Source organism: Trachypithecus francoisi, unplaced genomic scaffold (genome assembly GCF_009764315.1).
Source record: "Trachypithecus francoisi isolate TF-2019V2 unplaced genomic scaffold, Tfra_2.0 Lachesis_group6, whole genome shotgun sequence".
Taxonomy (NCBI): Eukaryota; Metazoa; Chordata; class Mammalia; order Primates; family Cercopithecidae; genus Trachypithecus; species Trachypithecus francoisi.
Genome location: NW_022681471.1, coordinates 32,616,636 through 32,629,219, shown reverse-complemented (window position 1 = coordinate 32,629,219; position 12,584 = coordinate 32,616,636). Strand labels below are relative to the sequence as shown.

At 47.2% G+C, this 12,584-nt stretch overlaps 1 protein-coding gene across 1 annotated transcript in view; it reads right to left on the bottom strand.

Annotated features, from left to right (window-relative positions):
• Positions 1-1,028: 1,028 nt before the first annotated feature.
• LOC117077397 (putative uncharacterized protein CXorf42) overlaps positions 1,029-12,584 on the bottom strand; it is a 111,812-nt gene continuing 100,256 nt past the window's right edge. The window contains exons 2-3 of the mRNA XM_033201078.1: positions 10,334-10,379; positions 1,029-1,124 (exon numbers count right to left, since the gene is read on the bottom strand). Coding sequence (XP_033056969.1) covers positions 1,088-1,124; positions 10,334-10,379 — 83 coding nt within the window. The 3' untranslated portion in view covers positions 1,029-1,087. The remainder of the gene's footprint in view (positions 1,125-10,333; positions 10,380-12,584) is intronic.

The window sequence follows — 12,584 nt, the reverse complement described above, 5'->3', positions numbered from 1 at the left end:
ACAGAGTGCTGACTGGTGCATCCGCAAACCCTGAGCTAGACAAAGAGTGCTTATTGGTGCCTAGACAATCCTCCAGCTAGACATAAAAATTCTCCAAGACCCCACCTGACTCAGGAGCCCAGCTTGCTTTGCCTAATGGATCCCACGCCAGGGCCGCGGGTGGAGCTGCCCACCAGTCCCATGCTGCACGCCTGCACTCCTGAGTCCTTGGGCGGTTGATGGGACCCGGCGCCGTGGAGCAGGGGGAGGCACCCCTAGGGAAGACTCGGGCATGGCGGGCAGCAGGTCCTGAGCCCTGCCCCCTGGGGAGGCAGCTGAGGCCTGGCGAGAATTTGAGCATGGTGTGGGCAGGCTGGCACTGCTGAGGGACTTGGCGCACCCTCTGCAGCTGCTGGCCTGGGTGCTAAGCCCCTCACTGCCTGGGGCCAGCGGCACTGGCAGGCCACTCTGAGTGCAGGACTGGCCAAGCCCGCACCCACCCAGAACTTGCACTGGCCTGCGAGTGCTAAGCGCAACCTGGTTCCCATCTGCGCCTCTCCCTCCATGCCTCCCAGCAAGCAGAGGGAGCCAGCTCCAGCCTCAGCCAGCCCAGAGAGGGGCTCCCACAGTGCAGTGGTGGGATGAAGGGCTCCTCAAGTGTGGCCAGAGCAGATGCCGAGGCCGAGGAGGCACTGAGAGTGAGGGCTGCTAGCACATTGTCACCTGTCAGTAGGGTGGACACATCAGGTTATAAACGACCCTGTCTCCCTTGTTCAGTGTACTCTCGTGGCAGAACTGCTGGCGAGTGTACCCTTTCTGCAGAGAGTAAAAATGCCCTTGCTGAGGAAATTATATTTACATTCAAGTAAATTTCTTTATGGCACTGGGGAACAAAAGCATTTCTAACAATTTTGGTGGAAATCCATACACAGATACATTCTCTTCCAGGGGTGGTCTCCAGTCCTTTCTCATGAGGGAGCATACTCCTCTGCCTTATTGCAGTGGCCTCAGGGATATGGAATTAAGGCCCACCTGATGTGATGAATAAACCCAGACTCTCAGCAACGCAGGAAAAAAAAACTGGCTGGCACTCTGGAGTAAAGCATCCTCACATATCACGTGAACCAGGAAACTCTGTGCACAGACTGAGGAAAAAAAAACAAAAACACTGGGAGAGCTGGTAAAGTATTTCCTCGGTGGTGGGGATTAAGGAAAAAGCAGCAGGGCGGTAAAGTATTCCTTGGTTAAGACATACCAAGGAGAGAGAAACCGCAGGGGTGGTAAAGCATTCCTTAGTCAGGACTAGGGAAAGAAAGCCATGGGGAGAGGTAAAGTATTCATTAGTCGGGATATCTTGGAGGTTAAACAGAGCTGAGAAATCCCCATTGAGGGGGTTAAACCTTAAAAAGAGGTAAGAAATCCCCATGGGGGGGGAGTTGAACCTCAAAAAGAGGTGAGAAATCTCCATTGGGGGGTTGAACCTCTAAAACTCCCCTTTCCTCTCTTCTTGGGGAAAGAAAAAGGCTAAGCTCCACTCCCACTGGTTGCTTCCCTAGGTGAAGGGGAAGGAGAGAGGGGAAAAGAGCAGCATAGGTGGCTGGCAGAGGCAAAGGAAAGACCAGCAGGGAGTAAAAAGAAACCAGGAAAGGAAGTCAGAGAGAAAGAGAGCAAAAACAGCCAGCAGGGAGCCAGACAGGTGCACAAAGGGTTAAGTTCCTCTCCCCAGCCCAGCTCTATGTGAAAAAGAGGGTGGGGAACGGAGCTGGGAGGAGAGCAGAGGAGGTGAAAGGGCATAATTCTTGCAATTTGCAGCAGACATCTGCCAAGCCTCTGGGCCAGTGATGGCCCGGGGCCTGGACTGCAGCCCCACAAATCCCACCTAGCCAAGAAACTGAGTGTAGGAAGAAAGGAGAAAAGTAAAAAGGGAAATTGGGAAAAGAAAAAAAAAAAAACAGATGAAACAGACAGCAGCGCGTGTGTGGGGGCGGGGTCCATGCCGTTGCCTGGCTCCACCTGCCGCGGGACCAGGAGAACTCGGGAGGGAAAAAGGAAACAAGGGATGATGGGGAGAGAGAGAGAGAAAAAGAGAGTGCAAATGAGAGAGAGAGAAATGGGAGGAAAGAATAAGTAAGAGGGAAAATGGAAGAGACAGAAATCAAAGAAAAACTAGGAAAAAAAATAGTATAAAAGGAAGGCAGAAAGTTAAGACATGTTGAAGATTGTGAAAGTCGTAAGAAAAGTTATAAAAGGGAATTTATGCAAGAAATATTGTATAATTTAAATGTAATTAGCCTCTTGAATGTAAAACTATTAAAAAACAGTTTATGTACAAAGTATGTAAGAAAAATAAAATATGCTCTTAATAAAAGGATTATAAGGAGGCATAAGAATATGGATTTTTACCTACATTAAAAGGTTAAAAAATTTTTGTTTTAAAGCTGTAAGCAAGTTTTAACACGTTAATTATGAAGGAAATTGTGTAAACATTTTCGCTAAAGCTAAAGGGTTTATCATCCAGTGTTTCTGTGAACTGGACATTAAAATAAAAGCACAATAGATTTTTCTTAAAGCACTAACGTGCTCTTTCACAAAAATTTTAACATGTTAAAAAGGGACTATAAAAATCTTACCTTTAGGCCAGGCGCGGTGGCTCAAGCCTGTAATCCCAGCACTTTGGGAGGCCGAGACGGGCGGATCACGAGGTCAGGGGATGGAGACCATCCTGGCTAACACGGTGAAACCCCGTCTCTACTAAAAAAATACAAAAAACTAGCCGGGCGAGGTGGCGGGTGCCTGTAGTCCCAGCTACTCGGGAGGCTGAGGCAGGAGAATGGCGTAAACCTGGGAGGCGGGGCTTGCAGTGAGCTGAGATCCGGCCACTGCACTCCAGCCTGGGCGACAGAGCAAGACTCTGTCTCAAAAAAAAAATAAATAAATAAAAATAAAAATTAAAAAAAAAAAAATCTTACCTTATAGTCAGACATTAAAATGGGATGTCTACAAGATTTTATTAAAATTAAGTTTAACATTAATAGCACATTAATATAAAGGTAAATTTTAACTTATCTGGTACAAAATCATACAAAAAACATTGTCAAATATAAAATGGTGTTTAGCTTTCTTAAGGCCCAAGGATGGCTGGGTAAGTCACAAGCCCCTCATCCCGAAGGCCACAATGCGCAGGGGAGGTGAAGGCCACTAGAAGGCCAAGATCTTAAGAGGGGGCAGGGCCCCAGCATCCCATGAGTGGTGCTGAGCAGGAATGGAGTGGGAGGCATCACCATGGGGCCTCAAGCCCCAGGATATGCAGTAAAAATTATATACTTAATTTATCTTCCACTTTCCCTTCCCTCAGAACTAAAAATCTTTTAGCACAGGTACCACCCCTAGAATTTCCAGTACACCAGCACAAGCCTGGAAACCACATCCTTATCAAAAGACAGAAAGAAAAAAACTCGAGCCAGCCTGGGAAGGACCTTATTTTTTGCTGTTAACCACTGAGACTGCCGTCCGCACAGCTGAGAAAGGATGGACCCACCACACTCGAGTCAAGAAAACATCTTCCTCGTCAGAATCATGGGTTACTGTACTAGGATTAAGCCCTACTAAGTTAAAGTTAAAGAAAGCTTAATTTTCATATACCTTCTATATTGCTTCCTTTCCTTTCCTTGTTCTGTTACTAGCTCCTTTGTAACTAAGTCTGACTCACCTCAGACCATTGCCTTTAATGCTTGCTCTATCATACCTTGTGGAAATGTAAAAGATCAATGACAGCTAACCTCTTCACACAATTATTTATGCCCCAGCCCTCTAATTTACACAGTTACCCCTAGCACTCATTGTTGTGATCACCTGCAGCCAAGATGCTGATTTTCTGCTCCTATAGCCTGGCAACCTTGTAGTAAATGGGACTATGTCCTTTAAACTACTCAGAAGCAAAGTTGGACTTCCATGAAAAAGGTCTGTGCAGATCTAAAACCCCTCATCTATTTCATTAAAAGAACTGCCCCTTCTAATTGTCAGCCTTATCAATGTAACCCTGTCCTTCTCTCTATCACCACCTCCACCTTAACTAACTCTAGACCTGCCCTTAATTGCTTCTATGGTATTGGAATAGGAATTAAAGGAAATTAAAGAATGCGTAAGCAGAAACTCAGTTGTATAAGACAACCCAATTGCCCCTGAGAAAGAGAAAGAACTAGAGTCCTTTAAAAATTAACTGCCTGTTTCTCTGTGGCTAGTGAGCCTTATCTCTCTTCCTTTCCCAGGCATTGTGAAGACCCTGTTTCTCTAGCTGTGCAGCTGCAGGTTCACTAGACAGATAAACTCAAGTTGTAAAACATGCTTTTCCTTGAAAAGTAAGAAATGCTGTAATGCACGTCTCAATTAATTAAATAACTGTCCTTGTTTCTCACTCCTGTAATATGCTTCCCCCTTCACAGATCTCCACCCACCCCACAAAATGCTTAAAAGGTAACTTAACGGTTTGTTCAGGGCTCAGTCCTTTGGTTGGTAATCCGACTGGGCCGGTGCACCTAAATAATAAATATCTTCCTGAACCTCATTGGTCTCTGATTCCTTAAAACATCCTGTAACATTTCTGGGGACTCGCCTGGGATTGGAGACGACAGATTTACTGTCTCCTTTGCCTGCAGGACTAGAGCCCTGGGACCAGGGGAGACCTGGCATCTAAGACTTGCCACAGGGGAGCTTCACCTGGACAGAGACTGGCTCTCCCTGCATCCCACTGGCCTGCCTGGCAGTGCAACGGATTTGGGGACGGGGCTGCAGGACGATACCAGCACTTCAGGAACTGCGGTAAGGAGCAAGGGCCCAAGACAGGAAAGCCTGTCCCATAAGGATGAAGGAGAGCTTGGTTACCTCCCAGGGACCGACCACTAATCCAACCCAGAGTGGCTGGGGGCAGCAGGAGTGGCTTGCCAATTTGGATGAACCTCATGTCCCCACTAACAATGGAACTGGGAAAAGGGAGAAAATGGGCCAATAGAGTGCCAAGTGTAGCAAGGTAGAGCTTGCTGGCAGGGTGGCAAGAGTGGCTTGCCACCCCAACTGGGAGTGTGTGGGTGCATGTGAACCTACCTGGAACACGAGAGAGGGTCTTTTTGTCTGATGAGGAGTCCTGGGATAGGAGTGGTGTGTGTATATGTGTGAATGTGGGAGCCTAACTAGGCTCACCTGGGACACGAGAGGCGCTCGTTTCATCCGATGAGGAGTCCTGGTGCAGGGGAGGTGTGTGAAAGTGTGAGAAAGAGAGAGGCCAATGTGGGGAGTGATGTGGGGAGGCACAGATCCCTTAGCATGGGCTGTGTGCTCCGAGGCGAGTGTGAGGGAAATCAGACCTAGGACACTGCATACGGCTGGTAAGACCAGCTCCACAGCCACAGCAGGCTGTGACAGGGGAATGCACGTTCCTGGCTAAGCAGTGTATGAAACTCCCACAATAGGACCTGGTCTGGTGGACCCAAGAGTGAAAGTGAGAGTGAAAGTGCACTGCAAGGGTGGAAATGGGAGGGAAAGCATTGAAACTAACTCCTTGGAGTGCATGATACAGAATTTTAAAAAAGGATTTAGAGGTGATTATGGGATGAAACTGGATGCTCTAAAGCTAAGGACATACTGTGAAATAGATTGGCCTGCTTTCAATGTGGGGTGGCACCTCTGAAGGTACAATAGACAGGGAATTAACTGGCCATGTGTTTAAGGTGGTCACTGGAGTTGGAGGGCAACCAGGATACCCAGATCAGTTTCCCTATATAGACTCTTGGCTCCATGTGGCACAAAGTGGCCTCAAGTGGCTACAGCTCTGCCTAGAGGGATATTGCAAGGCATTAGTGGCTCGTGCAGCCCAACCAAAGGAAGCAGGGGAACCTAAAGCCCCTAGCGTCTCCCAGGAAAAGGAATCTCTGAAGCCTCAGCCGAAACTAGTTCTTCAGGCCCCACCTGAGGAAATGGAATGTCTGCCCCCATATGTGCCAGTCTACCCGTCTTTGACCAGAATAAGGCAGGAGGCAGAGTCAGGAGTGTCTGTAGAGTTGGGCTCAGAGGAAAGTGAGGCTCAATCTCCCCCCACAGCGGATCAGAAGCCCCCATTAGAAAAAAACAAGGAAGATGGACAGGGTGAGGCAGCTGGGTGCCTCTGCTCAGGTCGACCACAGGCTTTGCAGATGCCACTTCGAGAGACCAGGACACAAGTTTATGATGCCCAGAGGCAGATACAAGCTGGCCCTAGGCTTTATGTTTATCAGCCTTTCTCCACTACTGATCACTTAAATTGGAAACAGCATATCCCCTCCTATACAGAAAAACCTCAGGCTCTCACTGATTTGGTGAATTCTATTATTATGACACAACCCAACCTGGCCAGATTGTGAGAAACTTTTGCTAACATTATTTATACAGAGGAGCATAAGAGAGTTAATCAGGCAGCTCTCAGCTGGTTACAAGGGGAAGCCCCAGAGGCCACCCCTAACCCGTGCCAGCTCACCATGGAGCGATAACCAGATGAGGACCCTAACTGGGACCCAAATGAGGCAAGGGACATGGAAGGGCTGCAGCAACGTAGAAAGGCACTCCTGAATGAGATAAAAGCAGGAGGGAGGAAGGAAGGCAATGAATATGAGCAAAATATCAGAAGTGTGCCAAGAGCCTGACAAAAGCCCAAGTGCATTTAATGAAAGGCTTTGTGAGGCCTATAGGCTGTACACTCCAATTATTCCAGAGGCTCCTAAAAACCAAAATATGATAAATATGGCGTTTGTCGGGCAAGCTCAGGGAGACATAAGACAAAAGCTTCAGAGGCTGGAAGGCTTTGCAGGGAAAAATATTAGTGAACCCCTGGAAATAGCAAACAAAATACACATAAACCAGGAAAAGGTGGAGAGAGAAAGGAAGAAAGAAAAACCAGAAACAGAAACAAAGAGACAGCTCAATTTATAGCTGCTGCACTAGCAGAAAGTAACCCTGGATTTGCTAGAGGGCAAGGCTGAGGCAGAGACTGAGGAAGGGGGCAAACAAGACTGGAGATGAAGCCGGTTCCAGTTGGACAGGAACCAATGTGCAAGGTGCAGGCAAATGGGCCATTGGAAAATAAGTGCCCCGAAAAGGAAGAGGATGGAGATGATGGTCAATGGTCTAACACCCGAGTGCGGCATTCGGTTGCTAGTTGTGGTGCTTCAAAGGCAGATCCTGATGTGATCGGCCTAGCAGGGGCCAAGAATTTTGAGGACTAATACAGACCAGGCTCCATCTTTTTAGGCCCCGGGGAGCCTATGGTCTCTATGGAAGTAGGGGGCCAATTAGTGGATTTTTTTGGTCGATACTGCTGCTGATTTCTCTGTGGTAACTCACCCAATTAGCCCCCCACAAAGAACTGTGCTACTATCGTAGGTGCTACTGGGGCCAAAGAAAAGAGACCTTTCCAAATCCAGGAGATGTGTTATTGGGGGACAAGAAGTGCAGCATGTGTTTCCATATATGCCAAATTGTCCAGTGCTCTTGATGGGGAGAGACTTACTCCAGAAACTGCAGGCACAAATTTCCTTTATACCTAAAAGGAGTATGACCTTGGAGATAGGGAAGCCAAAGGCAATGACATTGACTCTAACTGTCCTAAGAACTGAGGGATGGCGGCTCTACGGACTGTATACCAGGAGGCTGCCAGAGCCGGACCTACACAATATGTGAGAAATGCTTTTCAAGGTATCAGGTGTATAGGCTAAGGACAACACCCCTGGACTTGCTGCAAACAGATCCCCAGTGGTAGTAGAGCTTAACCCTCATGCTGCCTTGGTACGAGTCCGTCAGTACCCACTACCCAGAGAGGCAATTGAAGGCATAACAAAACATCTCAATCGGCTCTATGAACATGGGGTTATAGTGAAATGCAAGTCCTCCTGGACTACTACTCTGCTGCCTGTGTGCAAACCAAATGGTGAATACAGGACAGTGCAGGAACTCCGGGTGGTAAACAAGGCCACTGTCACTATCCATGCCATAGTACCCAACCCATACACAAGGTTGGGACAGATTCCTGCTGAGGCCACGTGGTTCACGTGTGCTTTCTTTTGCTTGAGGCTTGCTCCCTAAAGTCAGCCTACATTTGCCCTCCAGTGGGGGCAATCACAGTATACCTGGACAAGGCTGCCGCAGGGGTTTAAGAATTCTCCCACTATCTTCAAGGAGGCTTTGGCTACCGATCTTGAGGCTTTTGCGCCACCTAGTGACAACTATGGGCCATCACAACACATTGATGATTTGCTATTTGCTGCCCCATGAGGGAGGAATCACTTCACGGAACAGAGAGGCTTCTTCACCTGCTGTGTGAAGCTGGTTATGAAGTGTCCAAGGACAAGGCAGAAGTCTGTTTTCAGGAGGTTGGATATCTAGGATTCATGATATCCCAAGGCCAGCACAGGCTTGGAAGTGCACGCAAGGAGGCTATGTGTGCACTGACCACCCCAGTTACAAGGCAGCAGGTCAGGCAATTTCTAGGCGTGGCGGGATTCTGCCAAATTGGGTTCCAAACTCTCCCCTGTATAGCAAGGCCCTTGTATGACGCTATAAAAGGAAAGGAAAGAGGAGCTCCTCCTATGGGAAAAGGAACAGGAAAAGGCCTTCAAGGATATAAAGGGAGCTCTCATCCAGCCCGGCACTAGGGTTGCCAGATGTAAAAAAGCCCTTCTTTCTGTATGTGGATGAATGAAAGGGAATGGCAGTCAGAGTCTTAACTCAGTTGTTGGGCTCTTGGCATCAGCTGGTAGTATACTTATCCAAAAGACTGGACTTGGTGGCTTTAGGTTGGCCCAGCTGCCTCAGGGCATTGGCAGCTACTGCAATCCTTATAGAAGATGCCAACAAGCTAGGCTTAGGTCAGAAGTTAATAGTTCGGGTGACACACACTGTAGTCACCTTAATGGAGCAAAGAGGACATGGTTGGCTGTCCAACTCTAGAATGCTTAAGTATCAAGGGCTTCTATGTGAAAATCCCCAGAACACTAGAGAATGAATACCTTGAACCCAGCTACCCTGCTGCCTCTGGAGAAGCCTGATTGGAAGGATGGTGGGTTGCATCACTGCTGGCAGGACTTTTCCCACTGTTGCATAAATATTGTGGATGAAGTGTTCTCGAGCCAGGAAGACCTCAGAGATACTCCCTTGGAGAGCCCAGATGTTAAATACTTCACTGATGGCAGCAGTTTCATAACACATGGGGTGCAATATGCAGGGTATGCAGTAGTGACCCAACACTCGGTGGTCGAGGCTCAAGCCTTACCTTCTTGGACCTCCACTCAGAAGGCTGAATTAATAGCATTAACCAGAGCACTGTTATTGGCCAAGGGGAAGAAAGTAAAACATACATACTGACGCTAAATATGCTTTTGCAACTCTGCATACCCATGGGGCAATATACAAAGAGAGAGGACTTTTGACTACAAAGGAAAAGAAATAAAAAACAAAGAGGAAATTTTGCAATTATTAGAAGCCATATGGGCTTCAGAGAAGGTGGCTGTCATTCATTGCAAAGAACACCAAATTGGGAAAAGCTATGAGGCACAGGGCAACAGAAAGGCACACCGAGAGGCTCGGCGGGCAGCAATGAGCAAGGCTTTACCTGAAGAAAGAACTCTAACAATGCCTCTCCTTATAGAGCCCCCTTTGCTGGAGGTACCCCATTAACTCTTCAAGTGAAAAAGCTTGGTTTGTTCTGGAAACAGGGAAATACATTAAAGGTGGATGGTGACTGTTCTCTGATGGGAAGTTAGCCGTCCCAGAGACAATAGCCCCAAGATTTGTGAAGTAGATCCATCAAGGAACACACATGGAAAGACGGCCCTAGAGACTTTGATAGGTCGACACTTCTATGTGCCACGGCTCTCTGCCATCACCCGTGCTGTTTGCGAACACCCTGTGCCTGGAATAAGCCAAAACAAGGACCTACTCGACCCCCAGGAGTTCAGGAAATGGGAGCTGTGCCTTGTGAGAACTTGCTTCTAGACTTTACCGAGTTGCGTTGAGCAGGAGGTTACCAGTATATGCTAGTGTTTCTTTGCACCTTCTCGGGGTGGGTTGAGGCCTTGCCCACCAGGACTGAAAAGGCATGAAAGGTGACAAAGGTGCTACTAAAAGGCATCATACAAGGTTTGAATTGCCTTTAACCCTAGGATCAGACAATGGTCCTGCATCTGTGGCAGAAGTAGTACAACAGCTCACTCAGCTTTAAAGATCAGATGGAAACTGCACACAGCCTACAGACCACAGAGTTCAGGGAAGGTGGAACGGATGAACCAGACACTCAAACAGCTACTAAAACATTTTTGCCAGGAAACTCACTTACAATGGGATCAGGTCTTGCCCATGGTCCTCCTCCAGGTCAGGTGTACCTACAAAACAAATTGGGTATTAGCCCTATGAAATATTTTTCAGAAGGCCACCCCCAATAATTAATCAAATTAGAGGGGATTTAAAGGAGTTAGGAGAGCTAACCCTTAGAAGACAGATGCATGCTTTAGGGGTAACAATGCAGGAGGTGCAAGGTGGGTAAGGGAAAGGATACCTATAAGTCTAACAGACCCAGTGCATCCACATAAACCGGGGGATTCTGTCTGGGTTAAAAGGTGGTATCCAGACTGGACGTGGTGGCTCACGCCTGTAATCCCAGCATTCTGGGAGGCCGAGGCGGGTAGATCACGAGGTCAGGAGATCGAGACCATCTGGCTAACATGGTGAAACTCCTTCTCTACTAAAAATATGAAAACAAAAAATTATGCAGGCATGGTGGTGGGTACCTATAGTCTCAGCTACTTGGGAGGCTGAGGTAGGAGAATGGCTGTGACCCGGGAGGCAGAGCTTGCAGTGAGCCGAGATTGCGCCACTGCACTCCAGCCAAGGCGACAGAGCGAGACTCCATCTCGGAAAAAAAAAAAAAAAAAAAAGGTGGAATCAAAACCCTGGGGCCCTTATGGGATGGGCCCCATGTTGTGAGATGTCTACTCCCACTGCTGTTAAAGTTGCAGGTGTCACACCTTGGATTCACCATAGCCAGCTAAAACCAGCGGCAGCAGTGACTCCCGAGAGACCAGTGGACTAGCACAACAAGACCCAGATCGCCCCACCCAAACAGTCCTATGGCAAAACCCAACTACCAGTAAGAAGGACAACTGCCTTGCTCTGACCACACCGGAGGCTGGTCAGTCTACGTATGGCTGAAGCTTGAGGATCCTGCAAGCTCTGCTCTAGTCACATCCCAGAAGCTGACTAGTCTATGCACAGCTGAAGCTAAGAGGACCATCTCCGGATAAGTAAATGTGGATGTAATTTATAAGCCTAGCTATAATTCTGTCAATACTGATTGTTCTGTTATGTTATTACTGCAAATGCTGCAAATGTCTATGCCCAGAGGAAGGTTTGCCATGCCCATGTGTAGTATAAGCATGTTTCTATTACATACGCTAATGTTCTTACCATTTTTGCCTATACTAAAAAGGAGAAATCTCTAGAAAGATGCCCACACTGTGTACACCCTACCTGGGTAAGAAATACCATAGTTAAAACTCTACTGTACCAAACCTACTATGAATGTACAGGAACCAAGTTAGGAACCTGCGCATACAACCAGATCACCTATTCAGTCTGTGACCCAGGAAATAATCACCTGTATATATGTTATGACCCTAAACTCTTACTTTATGAATTCTGGTTTGAGGTACATATTAAATCAGAGGGAGAAAAAGAAGGAGAGCTTATAGCTTGAACAAAAGAAGCCCCTCCCTCCTATAAAAGGCACATTTCCTTGTACTTTGATGCCTGCCATGCCAATATGTTCAGAATCTTAAAAAAAAAAAAAAAAAAGAAGCAGTCTGTAATGGTTAACACAAGAGAGGCTTAACAACAACAGTCCTAAACATCTGTATGGAGAACCACAAATCGGATGCCTGGACTGTAACATTCAGTGTTCTATGCTAACACAGCTCCAACACTTATATTCAGGAAGGACTGCTCTGCTAAATAGTATGTCAACCAAACCAAATTGTAAGACAAGGACATGCAATCCTTTACATTTTACTATCTTAAAGCCAGAGCTACCTTTTTGGCCTACAGGACAGACAGCACTATTATGAGTTGATAGACAAGAAGCAGGCCTTGCAGTTCCACTACTGATCGTCAAAAAGACTAGAAGGACTCAAAAGTGTCCAATCCTGCAATTCTGGGTCCATAAGTCATTCTATAAGCATTTTGAACAGCCAGTGCCTGAGCTTCCCCCATCACCTAAAAACTTATTTGCTCAACTAGCTGAAAACATAACTGGCAGCTTAGGAATTTCCTCATGCTATGTATGTGGAGGAACTCATGGGGGACAGTGGTCATGGGAGGCAAAGGAATTAATGCCACAAGATAACTGCACTTCACCTAACCCTGCCAGTGAACCAACAGCTCAGCCAGTGTTGGTTGTTAAAAACCTCATAATTGGAAAGTACTGTATCACCCGATGGGGAAAGGCTTTCCCAGAGGCAGTAGGAGAAACAACCTGCCTAGGGCAACAGCCATTATGATGAGACTAAAAACAAAACTCCATGGAGAAACGCCCA